This window comes from Mizuhopecten yessoensis, unplaced genomic scaffold (assembly GCF_002113885.1).
Source record: "Mizuhopecten yessoensis strain PY_sf001 unplaced genomic scaffold, ASM211388v2 scaffold8501, whole genome shotgun sequence".
Taxonomy (NCBI): Eukaryota; Metazoa; Mollusca; class Bivalvia; order Pectinida; family Pectinidae; genus Mizuhopecten; species Mizuhopecten yessoensis.
Window position 1 is genome coordinate 4,372 of NW_018407579.1, and position 23,956 is coordinate 28,327.

Consider the following 23,956-nt stretch of genomic DNA (forward strand, 5'->3'; position numbering starts at 1 on the left):
TGTTGTTTGATATTCAAATCAGATTTTTGTCTACGATTATTCAAAATAATTCTTTATCTACGATTAGTAAAAACAAGTCTCTACCTACGACAAGTAAAACAATATCTGTCTACGACTCTCAACCCCATTCTATGTCTACAACTTTGATAAAATGGACGCACAACGACAACACAAAGAGTCATGAAAACAATTCCTACTCAATTTAGATCAAAGTTGTTTTTCTTAACAACTGGATGATAGTAAAACGTTTGAACAGTAAAAGACGGTTTGGAATTTTGCTAAACTTAACATAATTGCCTTGAGTAAAACAAATAAAGGAGCACGCGGTTCGTTTCATCTACACAATCTGTGATTTTAGGCTACTGGTCTCTTGGGAACATGCTCATCGTGTCGCCCATGCACTATCTGTGATGTTAGGCTACTGTTGTTTTGAGAACATGCTGTTCTTGTCGCCCATACAATATTTGTGATGTAAGGCTACTGTTGTCTTGGAACCATGATGTCCGTGTCGCCCAAACAGTATTTGGGATGTAAGGCTATTGTTGTCTTCTGAACATGCTTTTTGTGTCGCTCATAGAACATCTGTGATGTTGGGCTACACTGTTGTCTTGGGAAAATGCTGTTCGTGTCGCCCACAAATATATGTGATGTTAGGCTACTGTTGTCTTGTGAACATATTTTCTGTGCCGCTCATAGACCATCTGTAATGTAATGCTACACTGTTGTCTTGGGAACATGCTGTTGGTGTCGCCCATACACTATCTGAAATGTTAGGCTACTGTTGTCTTGGGAAGAAGCTCTTTGTGTCGCCGTGCCAGGCCGTGTCTTCACAGCCTTGTCTTTCAATAAAGTCAGTCTTCTTTTCCCATAGGGCTGTGTTTCTGATGTATGCTGAATACATGTATATGTTTTGGAACTCAGGAATACTTTGACTTCTTTCCTTTCTGGAATTAAACAATTGAACGGATAAAAATTGGATGAGTTCATGAAAAAATACGTTTTCGCCCGATCTTGTCAAAATTTGAAACCCATCCGTTTCATCTGTTTTAGGTTAAATATTCGTATGCTAATATTTTCCACACTATTCAGTGAAAATATCCGTGGCAGCAGCGGTTCGTCCGTCATTGCTGCTCAAGACATGCAGGAGTCTAAAAAGTCGAATATTACATCCATTCTGTATGATGCATCTAAAGGTGTCCCAAATAGCAAGACGCATTTCTTTTTTGAAAGCTAAAAATTGACATACGTGTTGACATAAGTTGCTCGTATTCTAGTGATTTCTTCCAGTTAGTCGGTTAAGTTTTTTATTGTTTTTAAAGGGTCCCTTTTGTTGAATCAGTGTATATAAATGATCAGTTTAATAATTGCACGTTTTGTTTATGAACTCAGCCAATATTACAATACACGTATACAGTACTGCAAGTAAGGCAATATCGGGACAAAGTCGTAAACTTTCATAAATCATCATGACATAAAGAACTCCTGTTTGTTCTAACTTTCAGTAATTACTTTTCATTTCTTTGAGGAATTAAATAATAATTAACTGTTGATTCTTTTCTTTTCACATTTGAAAATACATGTATCACCATTGGAGTTGAATTAACATGACATAAACCTGTCACTAGATGTGGGAGGTTTATGTTTAAACATGTTACATCAGGTTCCAATAATACGCCATATTGCATCCCGTACAATACAAATAAGCCTACACTACTACTCATTTATTCATGTCTTTATTCATCAAATATGAAACGTTATGTAAGACACACAATTTACATAAAGATAAGATATTATGGTTCATACAATAGACATTTACTATGGGATTTAGGCTAACCTTTGAATGTTAAAGAAAATGACAGTTTGCGTGCATCTGTACTCTGGACTAAAAATGTTGCATTTTATCCAGAACAATAAACATGTATCGCAGCAAAATCCATCATAATGTGAAAAGGATATTAACACACTCCGCTTAGAAATCATTTGAAATTAAAAGAGAAAGCTTTCTCAAATAAAACACATTATTTTCGTGTTAAAGTAACAGGTCGTCGGCTTCAGTCTCCAAATTCATCTGGAGTATTATGGGGAGGACTACCTTGCACTTGATTAGTTTAACGTTCTATAAACAGCTAAGACCATTTAAGGACGTGTCTCAATGTGTATTGTGTATGCATGTCTCTGTGTATGTGTGCTGGAGACAGAGTACGCTGGTGTAATTGCCTCTTTATGATAAAGCGGATCTGATGCCGACTTATCTTTATAGTGCTACCTCACAGCAATACCATGCTGAAGGAACTCAGGACAGCATGACAATGAGTGCACCAGGTGTTGCCATTACCGTAACTGCTGAACGTTAAAAGGGAATAACAACTACCATTTTCAAGGACTTTGGTATGTCCTGGCATGCGTTCAACAGCAAAGCCAAAAGTGAGGCTTTGTCTTGCAAGGCGCGAGGAAACAAAGAGATTGGAATAAGAGAGAAATAGAAAAAACCCAAATATTGTAATGAAGCAACAACTTAAATTTGGTTGCTTTTGTGTCCCCAAGAAGAGAGAATACAAGCAAGTCCCTAATCCTACAGGGTTATGCAGTGGGTACAGTAGGTGTAATTTTTCGCAATCCCCGACCTGCAGGGGTGACTTGGCTTAGCCGACGGGCCTAGTCATGGGCAAGGTAGACCTGAAGTCTAAAATACAATATGCAACTGCATTGCCAATAAACAAATGATATTGCGTAAATGCTATTTTAAAAAGCTATTGACATAGTACAAAAATCTCTCTCCCTGTATATATAGGCACATATAACAGGATACAATAAACCTTCCAAGCTTTATTTTTAGATTGAAATTTGCTTTATTCTTACACTGAAAAAACCCACAGTATTTTGTTATGCTTTTTTGTGGTTTCTTCCGATATGAAACATTTAAACTGGTGTAACAAATGGCGGAACAATGTCAAGGTCTGCTTTCTTATCCTCCACATTTTCGTAAGGCGGCTAACATCAGCAGGGAATTTCTGTTGAATTTGACGTCACTCAATGAATTGTCCCCGATTACCTTGACATTATAACGGATAGACTTGAACAGTTTGCGATTAAAAAATATAATACATGCACGCGTGTTCCATTATGTTTATACCACATCACACCAGTTCAGTGTATGATAACAGAAGATAGCTAGGCTACATTTTGTAATATTCCACATCACAACAGTTAAATGTATTAAAAAGATGATAGCTAGGCTACATTTTGTTATATTCCACTTCACACCATTTAAATATCTTAAAAAAATATGATAGCTAGGTTCCATTTTGCTATATTCCACATCACACCGTTTAAATATCTTAAAAAGATGATAGCTAGGTTCCATTTTGTTATTTTCCACATCACACCATTTAAATATCTTAAAAAAATATGATAGCTAGGTTACATTTTGTTATTTTCCACATCACAACATTTGAATGTATTAAAAAGATGATAGCTAGGTTACATTTTGTTATATTCCACATCACAACATTTGAATGTATTAAAAAAGATGATAGCTAGGTTACTTTTTGTTATATTCCACATCACAGCAGTTAAATGTATTAAAAAGATGATAGCTAGGTTACATTTTGTTATATTCCACATCACAACATTTGAATGTATTTAAAAATGAAAGCTAGGTTACATTTTGTGATATTCCACATCACAACATTTGAATGTATTTAAAAATGAAAGCTAGGTTACATTTAGTGATATTCCACATCACACCATTTCAATGTGTTATAACAGATGATAGCTACGGTACATTCTGGTTTTTTTTAACGTGACAGAATTATCTCTTTGGTATAGGTCTGAAAAATGTAAAAAGATTTACAGCAGCTGATTTGAGAGTAACCCTATATAGCATTACATGTATGTGTAACTGGTAGCTACAAACGTATGTATGACACTTTCTTGACTTATATATGTACATGCTTATATGACCGTTAAGGTAAATATGAAATGTGCATAGTGTCCGTATAAGATAAATACATGTTTGTTACATGTATGAAATATTTATCCATTGTTCTGTTTCAAGTATTACATTATTTGGTGTTTATTAATATGGAATGCAATTGTAACCCTAATTTGGAAAATATAAAGGTAATAATTATAATAAAAATAGATATGCTATGTAATATCNAGTTGCCATAATGTACTACCTATGCCATTTGTTTCTACCTTTGTCATGACTTACTACGTGTACCTATAAATCTGTGATTCCATCTTTGCCATGTGTGACACACATGTTATGTGTTGTTACCTGTGGTATTTGTGACCACTTACATAATGTATTACTCCATTCTCCATGTGCCACTTAACATTTAATATATTATCGTAGTGCCTTTACCTTTTCCGATCCAACACGTGTACGGTTGCATTTATAATCATTTTATCTGACTGAATTTGTAAACAAATCGTCAGTACAGCTGAAGTAGTCAGATCCACAGTGACCAATCAACAACAACTAGGAAGAAGTCATGTTCGCATTAATCCCACTGATCATATCAGATAGAGAGCACACACTGAGTTGACTACGCAGTCCGCTACCACACAGATAACAGTGTCAGAATCATCTATACAGAGTAAACGCTGACACGTGACAATTCGTGTCTAGAAAAAAGTTTCAGTTTTACAATTGTCCATCGTACCGGCCTCATACTCTGACGGAAATGTAACTTTTTTTCGGATAGTCCCTTTTGCAAAGGCAGATATTACATGTAACTAGATACGGGTTACTAAATACTTAAATGGCAACGTCAACCTGATAAAGAATGTCATAATGATGACTGTAAATGCATAAAAGTTAAGTTTCAATGGTGCTGTTGCTTTTATGTAGAGTGTATACATATTAGAGATGTTTTCCGTATAGACATACAGATGATACATTGTGTACAAGGTGCCTTAGGTGATAATAACTATATGGCAAACATCAGGTAGCATTATTGTTTGTACGGGTAATAAACGGACAAATTTAAATTTTATTGATATGAAGGAAAATTTAAGTAAAAATGAGACAACTTCAGCTAACCTTCCTAGACTTACAACAAAGTCATAGAACATTACTCGAACTCTCCAAGCAAATATGTTACCATAAGACCGAGTTATAAACCATAAATGAATTCAAATTAATTTAAGTAAATAACAATTTGAAGCAGGATACAAAAACACATCAACAAAATCGAAACCAGAAAATATTTCTTCAATGAAAACGTCAACAATATAGAGGACGTTTTAAGGAACGTTTTCAAGATATAATTGACATAAACATCATGATATAATTGACATAAACATCATGAAATACTTGACATAAACGTCAGGATATAATTGACAGTCATACAACTGTATATAATGTGCTAATTTTTATAACATAATGTTACCAAGCAAGCATGATCTCTAGTTTCTATAATGAATTATGATCTCCGGTATAAACAATTAATTGTGTTTCCAGTTTCCAAAGTACAATTTATCATTATAATACAGCATACATTTCATCATCTAGTATTCATAACTGTCCGATTCGATCTCTCTGACCAGCACAATTGTATTTCTATATCGTGTACTCATGTGGTGTGTCACCTGTATCTTACATGAGGTTACACCTAGTCACCTCTATCGGTCACCTCTATCTCACAAAAGATAACACCAGGTCACCTTCATTGGTCACATCTATCTTAAAGGAGGTTACACCTGGTCACCTCTATCGGTCACCTCTATCTCACTGAAGATAACACCAGGTCACCTCCATCGGTCACATCTATCTTACAGGATGTTACACCTGGTCACCTATACGGTCACCTCTATCCCACAGAAGATAACACCAGGTCACCTCCATCGGTCACCTGTATCTTACAGGAGGTTAAACCTGGTCACCTATATCTTACAGGAGGTTACCCCTTGTCACCTCCATCGGTCAACTGTATCTTACAGGAGGTTACACCTGGTCACCTGTATCTTACAGGAGGTTACACCTGGTCACCTCTATATTACAGGAGGTTACACCTGGTCACCTCTATCTTACAGAAGGTTAAACCTGGTCACCTCTATCTTACAGGAGGTTCCACCTGGTCACCTGTGTCTTACAGGAGGTTACACCTGGTCACCTGTATCTTACAGGAGGTTACACCTGGTCACTTCTATATTACAGGAGGTTACATCTGGTCACCTCTATCTTACAGGAGGTTAAACCTGGTCACCTATACGGTCACCTCTATCCCACAGAAGATAACACCAGGTCACCTCCATCGGTCACCTCTATCTTACAGGAGGTTACACCTGGTCACCTCTATCTTACAGGAGGTTAAACCTAGTCACCTGTGTCTTACAGGAGGTTACACCAGGTTACTTCTATATTACAGGAGGTTACACCTGGTCACCTCTATCTTACATGAGGTTAAACCTGATCACCTATACGGTCACCTCTATCCCACAGAAGATAACACCAGGTCACCTCCATCGGTCACCTGTATCTTACATGAGGTTAAACCTGGTCACCTGTATCTTACAGGAGGTTACACCTGGTCAACTTATCTTACAGGAGGTTACACCTGGTCACCTCTATATTACAGGGGGTTACACCTGGTCACCTCTATCTTACAGGAGGTTAAACCTGGTCACCTGTATCTTACAGGAGGTTACACCTGGTCAACGTATCTTACAGGAGGTTACACCTGGTCACCTCTATATTACAGGGGGTTACACCTGGTCACCTCTATCTTACAGGAGGTTACACCTGGTCACCTGTATCTTACAGGAGGTTACACCTGGTCACCTTTATCTTACATGAGGTTAAACCTGGTCACCTATATAGGTCACCTCTATCTTACAGGAGGTTACACCTGGTCACCTTTATCTTACATGGGGTAACACCTGGTCACCTTTATCTTACAGGAGGTTAAACCTGGTCACCTGTGTCTTACAGGAGGTTACACCTGGTCACATCTAACTTACAGGAGGTTACACCTGGTCACATCTATCTTACAGGAGGTTACACCTGGTCACATCTATCTTACAGGAGTTTACACCTGGTCACCTCTATCTTACAGGAAGTTACATCTGGTCACCTCTATATTACAGGAAATTACACATGGTCACCTATATCGGTCATCTCTTTCTTACAGGAGGTTACATCTGGTCACCTCCATCGGTCACATCTATCTTACAGGAGGTTACACCTGGTCACCTATATCGGTCACCTCTTTCTTACAGGAGGTTACATCTGGTCACCTCCATCGGTCACCTCTATCTTACAGGAGGTTAAACCTTGTCACCTATATAGGTCACCTCTATCTTACAGGAGGTTACACCTGGTCACCTCCAACGATCACCTCTGTTTTCCATGATGTTAATGATGGTCACATTAATTGGTCACATCTATTTATCACAGGAGGTTATATATGGTCACATTTATTGGGTACCTCTTTCTCACAGTCCAATGCGTTATCCGTTAAATGCGTTTTTGCTAAAAGTATTTGATTAAGTCTTCCAGGACCAATTGCTTAAACCATAGTTTGAATTAATTTCACGTGACATGTCGGGCTATTTTTATACAAGACATGTCACGTGAATTACAATGCATACAAACTTAGCAGAAAACGCATCACAATTGGGTCTGTTCATCCTCATGATATATCGGATTGTCGTGTCGTTTATCTTTCTCTGCTCCAAATTGTCCGTCTTGGTGATCAACTGAATTTTGATGGCCCTTGATGTGCAAATCTACTTCATTTGTTGAATTATACGAAATATTTGTGTTTTTCATTAGTGACTGATCCTTTTGGCTTGCCTGTTGAAGAACAAAAAACTGATTTAGAATCAAAAATGAAAACATCAAATATAAGATGTCTGTCAGCGTTAAACGCGTGTCAAATCAAAATGCTTAAACCAATCATCAGTATCAGGAAAATGGATTGGAATCTTCGGGACGGATTTCGAGTGTGAAGAGGGAAGAGGACGAAGGGAGGAGGAGAAGCTGGAGGACATACCTGTTGTGGCTGTCTTCTCCGCCATTTTATCACCAACACCACCACGATTACAAGCACTATCACTCCTCCCGTGGCGCCCCCAGCTATCGGTGCGATCTTGACAGCCTTCTGTGGCGACGACTCATTGTCAATCTGCCCAAACATAAACAATTCATGATAAGTAGATGTGATTATATACTTTGTAGCTCCTTGTGAAATTATGGCTGCCACCGTTGAAGGTAAAGAGACCTTTAAGTGGAGTATTACAATACTTACGTCACATTGACAGCGGTAATTACCCAAACCACAGCACAAATTACTATCCTGAAAATGTGACGTCATTCCATTGTTTCAATTAAGAGTTCCCAATTACGACAATTGAATAGGGGATTGATCTTTCTCTCCAAATAAACGAACGACCGAATTATCAGCGTTGATCTGAAAGCGACCATCGATGTATCATGATATTAAGGTGTTACCTGATGCCACCTCTGATGTGATATATTGCCACTTTCCGCAGCGGCTAGTAATATCCTCTTTGACATCTTTTGGCTGAAATCTGCCGCAACTTTAACTGCAGATTAGTGTTTTTTTCTACCAGTTTGATAAATTTAAAGGTAAAATATATATAATGTATTTATATAGGGAAGTACTAAGAAACTCTTTTTACAGTGTTTTATACATGTATATATTTATATGTTTTTGTTATTGTTGTTTTGTTATCTCATTTAAAGATAAGAAACTATTGCATCTAATGGTGTTACTGTGATTAGAACATTAAAAACCTAGAATCAGCCTACAATATGCAATAAAAGACAAGTTTAATGACGGGAAAAACGATAGAACTATAACTCGTCCGTAGAGCAGCTTGACTAAATGTGGACTACTCCAAATACCTGGAAATAGCATGCACAGAGAAGTCAACAATGTACCAATAGCACTTCTACAACTTAAAAACTACTTTTTTTTTTAAACTTTTTCCCCCAAAATAGAACCATTCACATGGGTCCGATTATTATAACATTCAAATGCATGTAATTGAAAGAAAATCTTAAGCTAAAAGAAAAGCATGTGTACGTTTGAATCCATACTCAATTAATTGATAGATATCCTTATTCATCATTGAAAAGCTATTTTGAAAAGGTCGAGAGTTAATCACAAGATAAAGACCTCATCGAGATTCTAAAGTCTGCAATACTACAGAAGGCTTAATTTATACTGACATGATTTAACAAAATCATTATCATATTGAATTGATCACGTGTATAATACGTGTATAACAAAGTGTACCATTAAACCTATGTGCAGTGATAAATAAGGGAAGAAAAAAACACCGAACAGCATATCCAAACTGTTGAAGAACACATGTCACAGATGCAATGATGGTGCGTAGTGTTGTTGAAATGTGCACATAATGCATTTTTACTGTGACAGCATTTCGTGGTGTATATCGATATTTATTTCGACGCCCGGTCAATCATGTCAATAGCTTGGTTGATGTGATAAGAGTGCATATCACGACCAGAGATTAAGTTGTCGGGAGGATTGATCAGGCAAACAAAACATGATAACGGTTAATGCATATAAAATATGTAAAGTATTTTTCACTTTACTGAACATAAGTAGTAAGATCATAAATAACTATCAATCTTGAAAAATAAAGTACAATTTTATATTTAGTTTACAAAGTATTTTTGGAGCGTTTTTTATATTTATTTTTTATTTATCAATAACTGAAAATAATAAAATGAAAACACTGTAATAAGAACCAAATGACAATGAAATCGCTTCAACAAAATTGGAAGAATATGAAATATCCTTTAAAGTGTGAAAGACATTATCCATATCAGTACGTGATGATTTAGCGTTTATTCACTTGATGTGAAAAACTATATTGATACCGATGACTATGCGTTTCATTGTTCAGCTATTTTGTATCTTATTAAATGTTGTCATTTTTATGAAACTTCTTTTTTACTTTTGATCATCTACTATCTGCTATAGTTGCAGTGCTCCTACTGTCTGTCGTCCTGTCTAATAAAAAAAATGACGATGTCGGACGAACCTCGAATTCGTCGAATACCCGGTTTTCCTCGAACTGATAATCTTCATCCCACGAGTTCAAATGAGCGGATTCCAATTTTACTATCAATCTAATTAGAGCTCCTGTCATGTCAATAACCATAAACATAATCACAAAATGTGTTTAATTTTCGTTCTTTTTTAATTTTTGTTATTTATATTAGAGTCTAGGTTGATGAATTATAGATGTTAAATGAACGAATATATCTATATCTCATATTAATCAAAATTTTTAAAAATTAATCTATCAAAAGAGAAATAAATTGTACTGTTGTCACCTTAAATTGTAAAAAAGTCTGTTTTAGTATGGCTGTTCCTGTCGGTAATTTCAAGTGATTATTTCGTTTTGAGATTTTAACCGATTACAACTAGAACATTGACAAGTCAGTAAGGGCCCCGTCGTGTGGCAATATATTCGCCATAATCATCCAGAAGCAATCTGCCCATAAAGCTGGGCTTGAGGTCTGATATTTTGACTTCGAAAAGAATCTCAAGGAAACAAAATATACATTTTACATGTACTATGATGTGAGTCTTGTTTCCTTCCACCTGTTGCTAGGCTTACGGAAATGTAAATACCGGTGCAATACTCATTTGTTAGCTTTGATATGTTTTGTTTCACTTTGAATACCTCCTCCATCAAGAGCCAGGGTCCAAGTCAGAGATCCATTTTGTCTTTGACCTTTGGACCCAAATGTCCTTGACCTTAACCCAGTGACCCTGATCTTTGGACAGTTGACTTATTCTTTGATTCCGACATACATTGCTTCATAATATCAAAACAAAATGTTCATCAGTGAAAAATACAAAACTTGACCTTGACCTTAAACCTTTGGACCCCGTAATCTTGACCTTAGTTCATTTGAATTGGTGTTAAGTTCTGAACAACTTTGCTTCATAATAACATAAAAATAATGTTCTTCAGAAAAAAAATACAATATTTGACCTTGACATTGACCCAGTGACTATGACCTTTGGTCAGTTGACTCCTTGTTTAATTCCGAGCAACATTGCTCCAAAGCATCATAACGAAATAGTCACCAGTGAAAGATGCAAAAGTTGACCTGGACCTTTGAACCTTATGACCTTGACCTTTGGTCAATTTACCTAAGTGTGTATTTTTGTGAACTGAACATCTTGACCAAGTTTCATGTACATCGGTCAATTAATACCAAAGTTATTAGCCGGGAACAAAATTTGAGGACGGACAAGCGGACAGACAGACAGAGTGATTACTATAGGGCACCTGCATTTCCGATACAGGGAGCTTATAGATATACACGATTCTTTTATAAACTCCGAAAATTCAACTTCGGTTTATAGTTTATGTCGAATAATCACAAGCTACCATAAAGCATTTAACCATAAAACAACCATAGACAAACGACACCACTTCTAAACATAAACCAAACATCAACAAACAACACCACTTCTAAACATAAAACAACCTTCAACAAACGACACCGTCACTAAACATAAAACAACCATCAACAAACGACACCATTACTAAACATAAAACACCCATCAGCAAACGACACCGTTACTAAACATAAAACAACAATCGACTTGACACCATTACTAATTATAAAACAAACATCAACAAACGACACCGTCAGTAAACATAAAACAGACATCAACAAACGACGCCGTTACTAAACATAAAACAACAATCGAAAAACGACACTGTCACTAAACATAAAAAACAATCGACAAACGACACTGTCAATAAACATAAAACAGACATCAACAAACGACACCGTTACTAAACATAAAACAACAATCGACAAACGACACTGTCACTAAACATAAAACAACCATCAACAAACGACACCGTTACTAAGCATAAAACACCCATCAGCAAACGACATCGTTACTAAACATAAAACTAACATCAACAAACGACAACGTCACTAAACATGAAACACCAATCAACAAACGACACTGTTTCTAAACATAAAACAACAATCGACAAACGACACCGTTACTAAACATAAAACAAACATCAACAAACGACAGCGTCACTAAACATAAAACAAACATCAACAAACGACCCCGTTACTAAACATAAAACACCCATCAACAAACGACACCGTTACTAAACATAAAACAACCATCAACAAACGACACCGTTACTAAACATAAAACAACCTTCAGCAAACGACACTGTTGCTAAACATAAAACAAACATCAACAAACGACACCGGTAATAAACATAAAACAACCATCAACAAACGACACCGTTACTAAACATAAAACAACCTTCAGCAAACGACACTGTTGCTAAACATAAAACAAACATCAACAAACGACACCGGTAATAAACATAAAACAACCATCAACAAACGACACCGTTACTAAACATAAAACAACCTTCAGCAAACGACACTGTTGCTAAACATAAAACAAACATCAACAAACGACACCGGTAATAAACATAAAACAACCATCAACAAACGACACCGTTACTAAACATAAAACAACCATCAACAAACGACACCGTTACTAAACATAAAACAAACATCAGCAAACGACACCGTTACTTAACATAAACAAAACATCAACAAACGACACCGTCAGTAAACATGAAACAAACATCAACAAACGACACCGTCACTAAACATAAAACAAACATCAACAAACGACACCGTCACTAAACATAAGATAAATATCAACAAACGACACCGTTACTAAACATAAAACAACAATCGACAAACGACACCGTTAATAAACATAAAACAAACATCAACAAACGACATCGTTACTAAACATAAAACAACCATCAACAAACGACACCGTTACTAAACATAAAACAAACATTATCAAACGACACCGTTACTTAACATTAACCAAACATCAACAAACGACACCGTCACTAAATATAAAACAACCATCAACAAACGACACCGTTACTAAACATAAAACAAATATCAACAAACGACATCACTTCTAAACATAAAACAACCAGTAACAAACGGCACCACTTCTAAACATAAAACAGATTGTTTCGGGTTGTTAGCCTCAGGATCAATTATCTAAACGTTCATCTTTTGACCCCCGAACCCTGCACACATCCTCTACAGTAGTATAACAAATCGTATTTCAGATTATAAGAAGACTTTATCCATTCCTTTGTAATTGATTTGCTCGACGTATAGGAAGTTAGCTTGGTCTTTTTGGCTACTTCCTGACCAGATATGACTTATTAATACTACAGTTGTAGTTTAATATTGTCGCATAATAATGACAACTTAACTCTAGTCCCTGTCCACATTAAGACATATTGATATTACATTAAAACAAAGAGTCAGCAAAGTATATGCTTATGTTATATAAACTATAAACACTTAACGAACATGTTATATATACTACTATCATAAACGGTTTAAACTTATATCTGAGCAGATAGACGAACCAGAGGAGGAAATGATAATAAAACAAAATACACAGATAAGGCAACGAATTCCATCAAATACCAATCGTGGTGTCTCCTTACTGAGCAGTCTTCAATCAAACCCATTGGTCACCAGCAAATGTTTTCATGATACAATGGATGCAATCCTATAAGTGATGGTGGGAGCCAGCATGTTGATGTTTAAAAACTGTCAGTGAAGAATTACATATAATTACAGATCTTAACGGGTGGAGGAAATACATGAAGGTTTGGATCATTGCTTAAGTTTATCACAATACAAATAAGACCACGTGCTCCGGAAGGGTATACATGGGTCACGTGCTATGCAGAAAAATAAACGGGCTTTATGTTTTTGGTAAATATGGCATAATTATACTTACCTTGGGCGGCAACGTTCTCTTTGTTGATGAAGGATGCTCACGAATTAACTAAGAAAATATATGACATTGGAAATATACAACAAGGACGAAAGTATAGCGAAAAAACGGTAAGAAAACAAAACCTGAACATGGGAGAGATGAAAGTAGGAGCTTTGGACAGGAAACATTGTCACATGACATGTAGCAATCGTCAGGATAGTCTAGTCTGTGAAGGAAACATCATGATAGTTGGTAAAGGAGAGTTGTCGATAGGATATTAAAGAGGGTGTATTGGTGAATATGAGATTCTTCCTCACCTTAGGTGATATTTTGATAGGCTGACTGGGCGTTGATAAAGTTTGTTCAAGATTGCTGGTGGACTAGAACAGAAACATACACGGAGGAGATCCAAATTAGGTGTCAGAAAAGACGACAACATGGAAGGAGTGACAGAACTTCGGACGAGTGACGATATAACACAATGCAGTATTGGTACAGTATGAAGAAAAGAAAACTGTACGCAAGTGGTAAATAAACCATGTTAATACTGACCTCAGGTGGCTGTGTAACAGGCGGTCTGTGTGTTGGTGAGGATTGTTCACGATTTATAGTGGACTAGAACAAAGTATATTTCACAGCGTCAATAAATAAAGAGTCGAACTTAAGGACGACGAAGGCAACAACATACACTTAGTGACATAACTGTGTGTTCCGGTTGGGTTATGCTTGTGCTGCGTGTAACATCGTCAAGTTTGATGCAAAATAACTCATTATGGGTTGTAAAAGAGACTAGGGAGACGGGGTGAAGTTGAAGGGAACAAAGACAGAACATAAGGAAAACTCGTCATAACTTATTACAGGTGCGAGAAGGTAACTTAACACAACTGAGAGAAGGTACAGGAGTTATTGGGGATGAGAGGGTTTACTGAACACATCAGAGGGAAAGTTAAGGAGAAATCATGATAACTTATTATTGGTGATTGGAAGCTACTAAACACACCAGAGGGAAAGTAAAGGAGGAATCATGATAATTTATCAAAGATAATAGGGGGTAACTGCACACACATCATAGGAGATAAAGGATACTATAATTATCGGTAAATATGTACTTACCTCGGGCGGTAGTGAAACAGTTGTTCTGTGTGTTGATGAAGTGTGTTCATTACTGATAGAGGACTGGAACAAAATAGACTAGAGCGTCAACTTTCCTAGACGAATTGCGAGCTTAAATTCGTAAGATAGCATATTCACATCAATCATGATATTGGAACTAGGTTCCGCGGTTGTGTAAACATTTCCAGCGCCATGTTAATTTAAAAAGGGACTAATGGTAGGGAGTAAAGGTGAACTTATTTTGGAGAAAAAGGAAAACTCATAAAAGAATGTAAAAGAAAACACGTGAAAGGGAAAAAGGATAACACGTAATAAGGTGGTTAAAAATAAAATACCGACAGGGGGTGGAGACATAATATTTATTGATGAATACAGTATATGTGTGCTTACCTCTGGCGGCAGTGTAACAGACGATCTTTGTGTTGATGAAGTGTGTTCATTACTGATAGAGGACTGGAACAAAATAGACTAGAGCGTCAACTTTCCTAGACGAATTGCGAGCTTAAATTCGTAAGATAGCATATTCACATCAATCATGATATTGGAACTAGGAGAGATGAAAGAAGGAGCTTTGGACAGGAAACATTGTCACATGACATGTAGCAACCGTCAGGATAGTCTAGTCTGTGAAGGAAACATCATGATAGTTGGTAAAGGAGAGTTGTCGATAGGATATTAAAGAGGGTGTATTGGTGAATATGAGATTCTTACTCACCTTAGGTGATATTTTGATAGGCTGACTGGGCGTTGATAAAGTTTGTTCAAGATTGCTGGTGGACTAGAACAGAAACATACACGGAGGAGATCCAAATTAGGTGTCAGAAAAGACGACAACATGGAAGGAGTGACAGAACTTCGGACGAGTGACGATATAACACAATGCAGTATTGGTACAGTATGAAGAAAAGAAAACTGTACGCAAGTGGTAAATAAACCATGTTTATACTGACCTCAGGTGGCTGTGTAACAGGCGGTCTGTGTGTTGGTGAGGATTGTTCACGATTTATAGTGGACTAGAACAAAGTATATTTCACAGCGTCAATAAGCAAAGAGCCGAACTTAAGGACGACGAAGGCAACAACATACACTTAGTGACATAACTGTGTGTTCCGGTTGGGTTATGCTTGTGCTGCGTGTAACATCGTCAAGTTTGATGCAAAATAACTCATTATGGGTTGTAAAAGAGACTAGGGAGACGGGGTGAAGTTGAAGGGAACAAAGACAGAACATAAGGAAAACTCGTCATAACTTATTACAGGTGCGAGAAGGTAACTTAGAGGGTTTACTGAACACATCAGAGGGAAAGTTAAGGAGAAATCATGATAACTTATTATTGGTGATTGGAAGCTACTGAACACACCAGAGGGAAAGTAAAGGAGAAATCATGATAATTTATCAAAGATAATAGGGGGTAACTGTACACACATCATAGGAGATAAAGGATACTATAATTATCGGTAAATATGGTACATGTATATGTACTTACCTCGGGCGGTAGTGAAACAGTTGATCTGTGTGTTGATGAAGTGTGTTCATTACTGATAGAGGACTGGAACAAAATAGACAAGAGCGTCATCTTTCCTAGACGAATTGCGAGCTTAAATTCGTAAGATAGCATATTCACATCAATCATGATATTGGAACTAGGTTCCGCGGTTGTGTAAACATTTCCAGCGCCATGTTAATTTAAAAAGGGACTTATGGTAGGGAGTAAAGGTGAACTTATTTTGGAGAAAAAGGAAAACTCATAAAAGAATGTAAAAGAAAACACGTGAAAGGGAAAAGGATAACACGTAATAAGGTGGTTAAGAATAAAATACCGACAGGGGGTGGAGACATAATATTTATTGATGAATACAGTATATGTGTGCTTACCTCTGGCGGCAGTGTAACAGACGATCTTTGTGTTGATGGAAGAATGGAAGTGGACTGGAACGAAATAGGAAAGATGTTTAACAGTCATGGACGAACATGAACCAGACGAGAAAACCAGGTGTTTCGGCTGAATTAGCAATTTCTTTGTCACGCGTGGAATATCACATGAGAGGATGTAAAGGAGAACCTGCGAGAAGATGTTAAGGAGGACGACTAGGAGAACTTGTGATAGGATGTAAAGGAAACCCCTAACAGGAGTAAAGATAGATCGTATGTTAGAAGGTAAAGGAGAACCTGCGAGAGGATGTTAGGGAGGACGAGGAGAACTTTTGGTAGGATGAAAAGGAAATCGCAAAAACGGAATAAAGAGAGAAAGTTTATCAGGAGGTAAAGGATAATGTATCATACTTATAGGTAAAGGAAGCCAGGAGTTTTATAAGTGAACTTATATTTACCTTTGGTTTCAGTGTACCAGGCGGTCTTTGTGTTGTTGAAGGTTGTTCCTTATTAATAGTGGACTGTAACAAAATTAACAAGTGTCAATATTCAGGTGGGCCGAACTAAAAGTATATAAATAACGCAGCAAGAGGAAGCGGGGAAACGAAACTACGTGCTTCAAACGGGTAACATTCCCTTTGTCACCTGTGGCGTTCTCATGAATGGAATTAAAAACAAAACCTACATTAATAATGAATACGGCGTAATCACACTTACCTTTGGTGGGGACGTCACAGTCGGACTCTGAGTTGTTACGTATTGCTGACAGTAAATTCCACCAAATCCAGCGTTACATATACAAGTGTATTTCCCGATACCATCGCGGCACGTTCCTCCATTCTGGCATGTAATGTTTACACAATCATCAGTGTTATTTTCACAGTGAAATCCATTAAATCCATTTACACAGGAACAAGTGTAATTTCCGATACCATCGAGGCACGATCCACCATTTTTGCAAGTAGCATTTACACAATCATCAGTGTTATTTTCACAGTGTAATCCATCAAATCCATTTCCACAGTAACAATTGTAAGTTCCGATACCATCGAGGCACAATCCACCGTTTTGGCAAGTAGCATTTACACAGTCATCAATATTATCTTCACAAAACTCTCCAGTGTAACCAGTATAACAGCTACATGAGAAGTTTGCTACAAGGTCGATGCATGTTCCGTTGTGGCAGGGCACGTTGACACAGTCCGGAGGATTGACAGTGCAGTTTACACCCTCGTAGCCTGCATAATGAAAATACTTTCACGTTGTAGCTTTTCTGAGAAATGCTACACTGTAGTAAGTTATATCAAGTATGACGGGTTGTTAATTACATCAGTATAATAGGTAATCAGTATAAAGATACAGTTTGTTCTAATTAGTGAAACTATTTAGTTAGTTCTTTCCAGAATCTCAGTCTACCTGGTCCAAAACTCTATTCTATGTATCGGTATGTAAATTGACAAAGCAAACAAGAGTTCATATCGGTTAAAGTTAGTGCTTTACAGGTTGGTATACACTTTGGAGGTACAGGTTTGGATCTGGAGAATAGAGTTATCTGGATATATAAAAAAAAAAACAATGGAAACATTATCTCCAAAGCGTTATAATTATCTAAAAAATAGAAATGTGTGCTTTTAAATTCTATGACTATTTTCTGTTTATTGTAAACTCTACATTCCTGATAAAACTTCCAATTACGTTAAAGTATTATATAAATCCACTTCTTCAAGTTCTTGAACTTCCAAACAAAAGTTTCAAAAGCCCCCGTAAACTGCAAAATACATTGTTTCAAATCAAAGACATACGACCGTTCGATGCGCGCACCAACCCTGTTCCTCTAAAACCAACATTGGATTATAAAGGTTATGAACCTAAAAGTGCCAGAGGAGACATGGAGCTCGATGGGGACTCCCATTGCACGTGGTAAGCAGCTTTATCATAAAAGTAAAATTAGTTTACAAAAGCAAAACCAAAATGTATTTTATATCCTTATATCAAACACAATACTTCTAAAAATATTAATTTATTACCTATTAGATTCGCAAATTGCACATGACCATGACCTAATTAAAGAGGGTTGAAAACAAGTTACAGTATTTCAAGAAAAAGGAAACCGAAATATCCTAAAGAAGATCTAAACAAAAGCGGACTCTAAATTATTAACTGTCTTATATTCCGGGGGCCAAGAGGGCACGGGGACAGGTGTCAGGAGTAGGTATCGTCCTGGACCGAGAGGTCCTGAATGCCCTAATAGACCTTTTAAACACCGATCTCTCCACGGCCCCCGACGCAGAGGGGCGCAGAGCAGTCAGCACACTACCAATCTGCTTAGATGATACCGGTCCCAAACCCTGGTGAAATTACGGAGGGAAATCTGAGTTGTACCCGAAATCCTAAAGAAACGGGAAGATGGAACAGGCAGAAAAGGATTGTTCGAAATACTACTTAGTGGGTACAACGGGTGGAACATCCTGGTGAGGAGTAAAACGTGACCATTGATTCTACAAACAAAGATAGGATAAGAGATCAATACGTTGCATTAATGTGTTATTTTGAATTTGGAAAAAAAGTAGATGGATTTTGAAAGTAGGATGGTTTGGATATATTATTTGCTGACATTAGATTAATCCATGTGTTCAAACTGACATATCAACAAAGTCAAGACCTGTCCTCCCAAAGATCAGGTGCAATGTAACTTTGGTATACTGTATAATATACTTCTATGAACGGTAAGTCTGCTTCTTCGATCACAATACGATTGTAATGATAAACAATAAAAAAAAAAATGAAAAATGAAAAATACTTTCGTGGTTTTGCAACAATCTAGCAAGGGGAACGGCCTGTTTACCCACACCCTGAATCATCTCAATCGTTCATCAATTGCTGCCGTGTAGATATATCTTAGCTCTGTTCCTACCGAGAAGACAGTTCTTTTCCCCCTCATGCCCACAGGTGTAGTGTCCAGTCGTATTATCCGAGGGTGAACAGTAGATGTCACACTGCGCACCAAAGTAATGCTGAGGACACGTCGCCACCAACGTCACGTCAATACTAAAATAAAATCAAATACTTGTAGTCAGCTTCTGATGGTTGTCAAATTCCAAGTAGATTGGGTTCCAAATTAATTGAAAACACGAAATACATATATTTAGTCTCTACTTTACCTGCAGGAACTACACTGTTTGTGAGGCTGGCATTGTATCGGGAGGTTAAATGGGCTGACAAGCTTGTCTGTACTGACATTGGAGCAGTAATGTGTAAGGTCGTCCTCGCCGGTCACAACGTTTGTGTTGTTGTACTTCTGCTTCACAGCTATGCGTAATGTCTGTGGAAACATATTAACATACGATTTACACTCTGGAGTGACATCTACACAACAACTCATCATAAGACATAATGTCTGGGGCAACATGAACATTAATCATCATCATGGGATTTTCTGCCTAGGGCGACATGAACATGGAACATTATCATAAGATGTACTATCTGGGGCAACATCTACTCAGAAAACCGTCATTAGATTTATTGTCTGGGGTAACATGTACACAAACATTATCAACTGGTGTGCTGTCTTGGTAAACATTTAGATATAAAATCATCATCAGATATATTTTCCAAAGAAACACGTAGGTACCTTTCTATATTCCTGTCTCGGAAGAGAAAAATTCATCTGTCTAAATTGGTATTGAAGTAACAGAGAGGAGGACGTAGTGGTATTTTCGCTGGGTGAACTATTGTTGAATTTCTTGAAATCACGATCGACCACGTACTCGTATTCCTCTTCACAAACCCTAAGATATAATACATAAAGTTAATTGGTTGATAACCATATATTTTTGGACTATGTATTATTTTTTAACAAACTAGTACGCTCGTCCAAAAGTCTTCAATGCTTTTCAAATGTAAATAACCGAGAATGTTCCATGTACATGTACAATAATGATAATAAAATAATAAACAACATTTGATAAAGCGGCCTATCTAGCTAGCATAAGCCACACTAAAATTAATACAATTAGCATATACATTAATCAGTACAATTTTGAGGAATTCGCAAGAGCTGCCTTATCAGACGCTAACTACTAGTCCTATGCCACCTGGCTAAGCTCTCCCTATAAGTGTATGCCTGCGTGTGTGCTGGAGATGTAATGTGTTATATTTGTTATAGGACCGTGCTTCCAACGGCATCATTTATAGTGCCACCTCACTTGAATGCTAGAGCACAGAGACTACAACATCATCCCCAGATCAATTTACACTCCATCTGGGTTGTTGGAGTTGTGTTGGCAGGAGAAGAGCACCTTCCATGCGTACGACGACTTCGGGGATCAAACCCCGGCCGCCTGTGTGGAAGGCCGGAGTGTTCACCACTCGACCAATCCACCCATAATGATCCGCTTTATGCAAGACATTTTTATGATGTATCTAACTGAAGCGACTTTTCTAATAAAAAGTGCAATGTTGTTATATAGAAGTTGTAAGTAGTGGGAAATATCATGAATCACTTGCCCGTTGCCTTCGTCCACTAGGATCAGAAAGATTGGTGACCTGCACATGAAATTGTCTCCGCTATATTTGTAGGTATTCAGCTGAAAATTGACAGTAACACTATCCGAGACGCTCTCACTTCTCATCACCTGCAATCACAAACAACATCAGCCTATAGCATGTGATACAGTTATACAGTGATATCCTGTTATCAATGTAACAATTTATGTGAACAATAATAAGTTGTATAGGATCATTTTGTATTCAGGAAAAAGTAAACAGTGATAACGTACAGTGGCAACGTGTAATACAGTTAAACAATGTAGCGTGTAATACAGGCAAACAGTAGCAACGTGTAATACAGAAAAACATTGATAACGTGCAATACAGATAAACAGTGTAGCGTGTAATACAGGCAAACAGTAGCAACGTGTAATACAGATAAACAATGTAGCGTGTAATACAGGCAAACAGTAGCAACGTGTAATACATGTAAACAATTATAACGTGTAATACAGTAACATGTAGTACAGATAAACTATGGTAACGTGTAATACAGGAAAACAGTGGTGACGTGTCATAAAGGTAAAAAGTGTAAAGTGTAATACAGGTAAAGCTTGTTAGCGTGTAATACATAAACAAGTAAATAAAAGATAATTTATTACAGACTTGGAATGGTAGCAAGTTTTGTATTTTAACAGTAATAATATATAATAATTGTAAATAATTACATTTTAATAAAGGAAAACGGGCTAGTACGTGTTCGCTGCAGCTTTTAAGGTGGCTCCACCCTTTCGCAATTAGTCAGCGGAATTCAATGAAAGTTTCACATAATGGTTATGTCAATATCCAGAGATGATTTTTTGAAAATCTAAGCATTCCGATAATCTGGGGATTTTTTTGCAAAAAATACATGTACGGAAAAATTGAATTTTTATCAAATTCAACACTTACACATTTTTTGAGTGTGTGGCATTGTTCAAAACTATTACAACAATAAATTAATGAAAAGAAACATAGCTATTCAACCCTACAAATATTTTATTTACAATAAAATATCTAAAACATGTTACAACAAGCGTTTTTTATTGAAATTCTATGGATAAAATTTACTAAATACAAGCTTAAAGAAAACAGGACACATAGTGTCACACAAAAAGAGTGAAAAATTGAACCAAATACACACAAAGTCTTTATAATTCATTTACTTTACATTTTACAATAACTTTTATCCTGATGAGAGTTGTCTACCTTGAAAAAAATCGGAACGTTTTACAGAGGGATAGAATTTATACAATGACATTTATTTTCTTTACTATACCAAAAACGACCGAAATAAATTAAATTATTTTATTTGATTGTCAATTTACTGTTCTTTTATGTAACAAAGTCACTCTCAATCATGTACACTTTGGACATCATTCCATTGCCCGCTTACGCATGGTATATTTACACGTCCGGTACATATGTAACCATAGGCTATCGCATGGTATGCCGTTATCACGTGCACGCACAAGCACTTGCATTTTATAGGGATCTTCATATTTTACAAACCGCTATTTTCACAGACTTATTGTAATTGCATTTATGAAACGATTTATCTGACAGAGCGTAACTCGCTCGACAACAAAAAAGTCGGAGCCTACGACCAAGAGCTTGTGAACTACTGGTAGCACGTGATATGTACAGGTGAGGTCGGTAAACAAAACACATCAGTCTCCAATCCATGCGCCTCATTTACGACCTTCTTAAAGTCGTCTGATCTTATGTCAGTGTCTTCCAGTGAGTTAATTAATGTCTTTGTATCATAAGCTTTATTTTAGAAGTACGTGTGATTACACATTTCCAAGTTAAGTCTTGATATCAGGTGTTGACATATCATCGTCATGCACGTGTAATATTGATTACCCGGTGTTACTATAATTTACACTAAGGTAATGGGGTGTGAGATAAGCAATACGGAAATGACGACACGAAAATACGACAAGAAAAACATGTGTCTTACAAATGATGGGAAGTCCTGAAACCAGTTATTATTCAGACACCAAATACACTTACCCACACAGAACAGACACTACCAAACACTTACCTCACAGGAATAATTTATACCAAACACACTTACTCTCACAGAACAACATAGTACCAAATACACGTACCCTCATAGAAATAATTTTTACCAATTAGTATATACCAAATTCATTTGCCCTCACAGAAATCGTTAATACCAAACACACTTACCCTCACAGAAACATTTAATACCAAACACAATTACTCACACAGAACGGACACTACCAAACATTTACCCCCACAGAAATAGTAAATGCCAAACACACTTACCCACACAGAAATAGTTAATACCGAAAACACTTACCCTCAAAGAAATAGTTTAAACCAAACACACTTTCCCACACACAACAAATGATACCACACACACACATACCAAAACAGAAATAGTTAATACCAAACGCACTTACCAAAACAGAAACAGTTTATACCAAACACACTTACCCACACATAAATAGTTAATACCAAACACACTTACCCTGACAGAAATAATTTTTACCAAACACAATTACGCACATAGAATTAGTATATACCAAATTCACTAACCCTCACAGAAATCGGGAAAACCGAACACACTTACCCTCACA

The 23,956-nt window shown here is 36.8% G+C and overlaps 1 protein-coding gene across 1 annotated transcript; it reads right to left on the bottom strand.

Annotated features, from left to right (window-relative positions):
- Nucleotides 1–6,719: 6,719 nt before the first annotated feature.
- Nucleotides 6,720–21,454, bottom strand: LOC110456064 (protein eyes shut-like; the record flags this gene model as incomplete). The annotated part of the gene is made up of 17 exons (XM_021506602.1): nt 6,720–7,804; nt 8,004–8,135; nt 13,857–13,904; nt 14,153–14,215; nt 14,388–14,450; nt 14,949–15,011; nt 15,339–15,401; nt 15,664–15,726; nt 15,899–15,961; nt 16,435–16,497; nt 16,824–16,877; nt 17,279–17,341; nt 17,538–18,058; nt 19,735–19,868; nt 19,982–20,142; nt 20,452–20,608; nt 21,327–21,454. Coding segments are annotated over 17 exons (2,025 nt in total), but the record flags the coding sequence as incomplete, so codon positions are not given.
- Between the last annotated feature and the right edge of the window lie 2,502 nt (nt 21,455–23,956).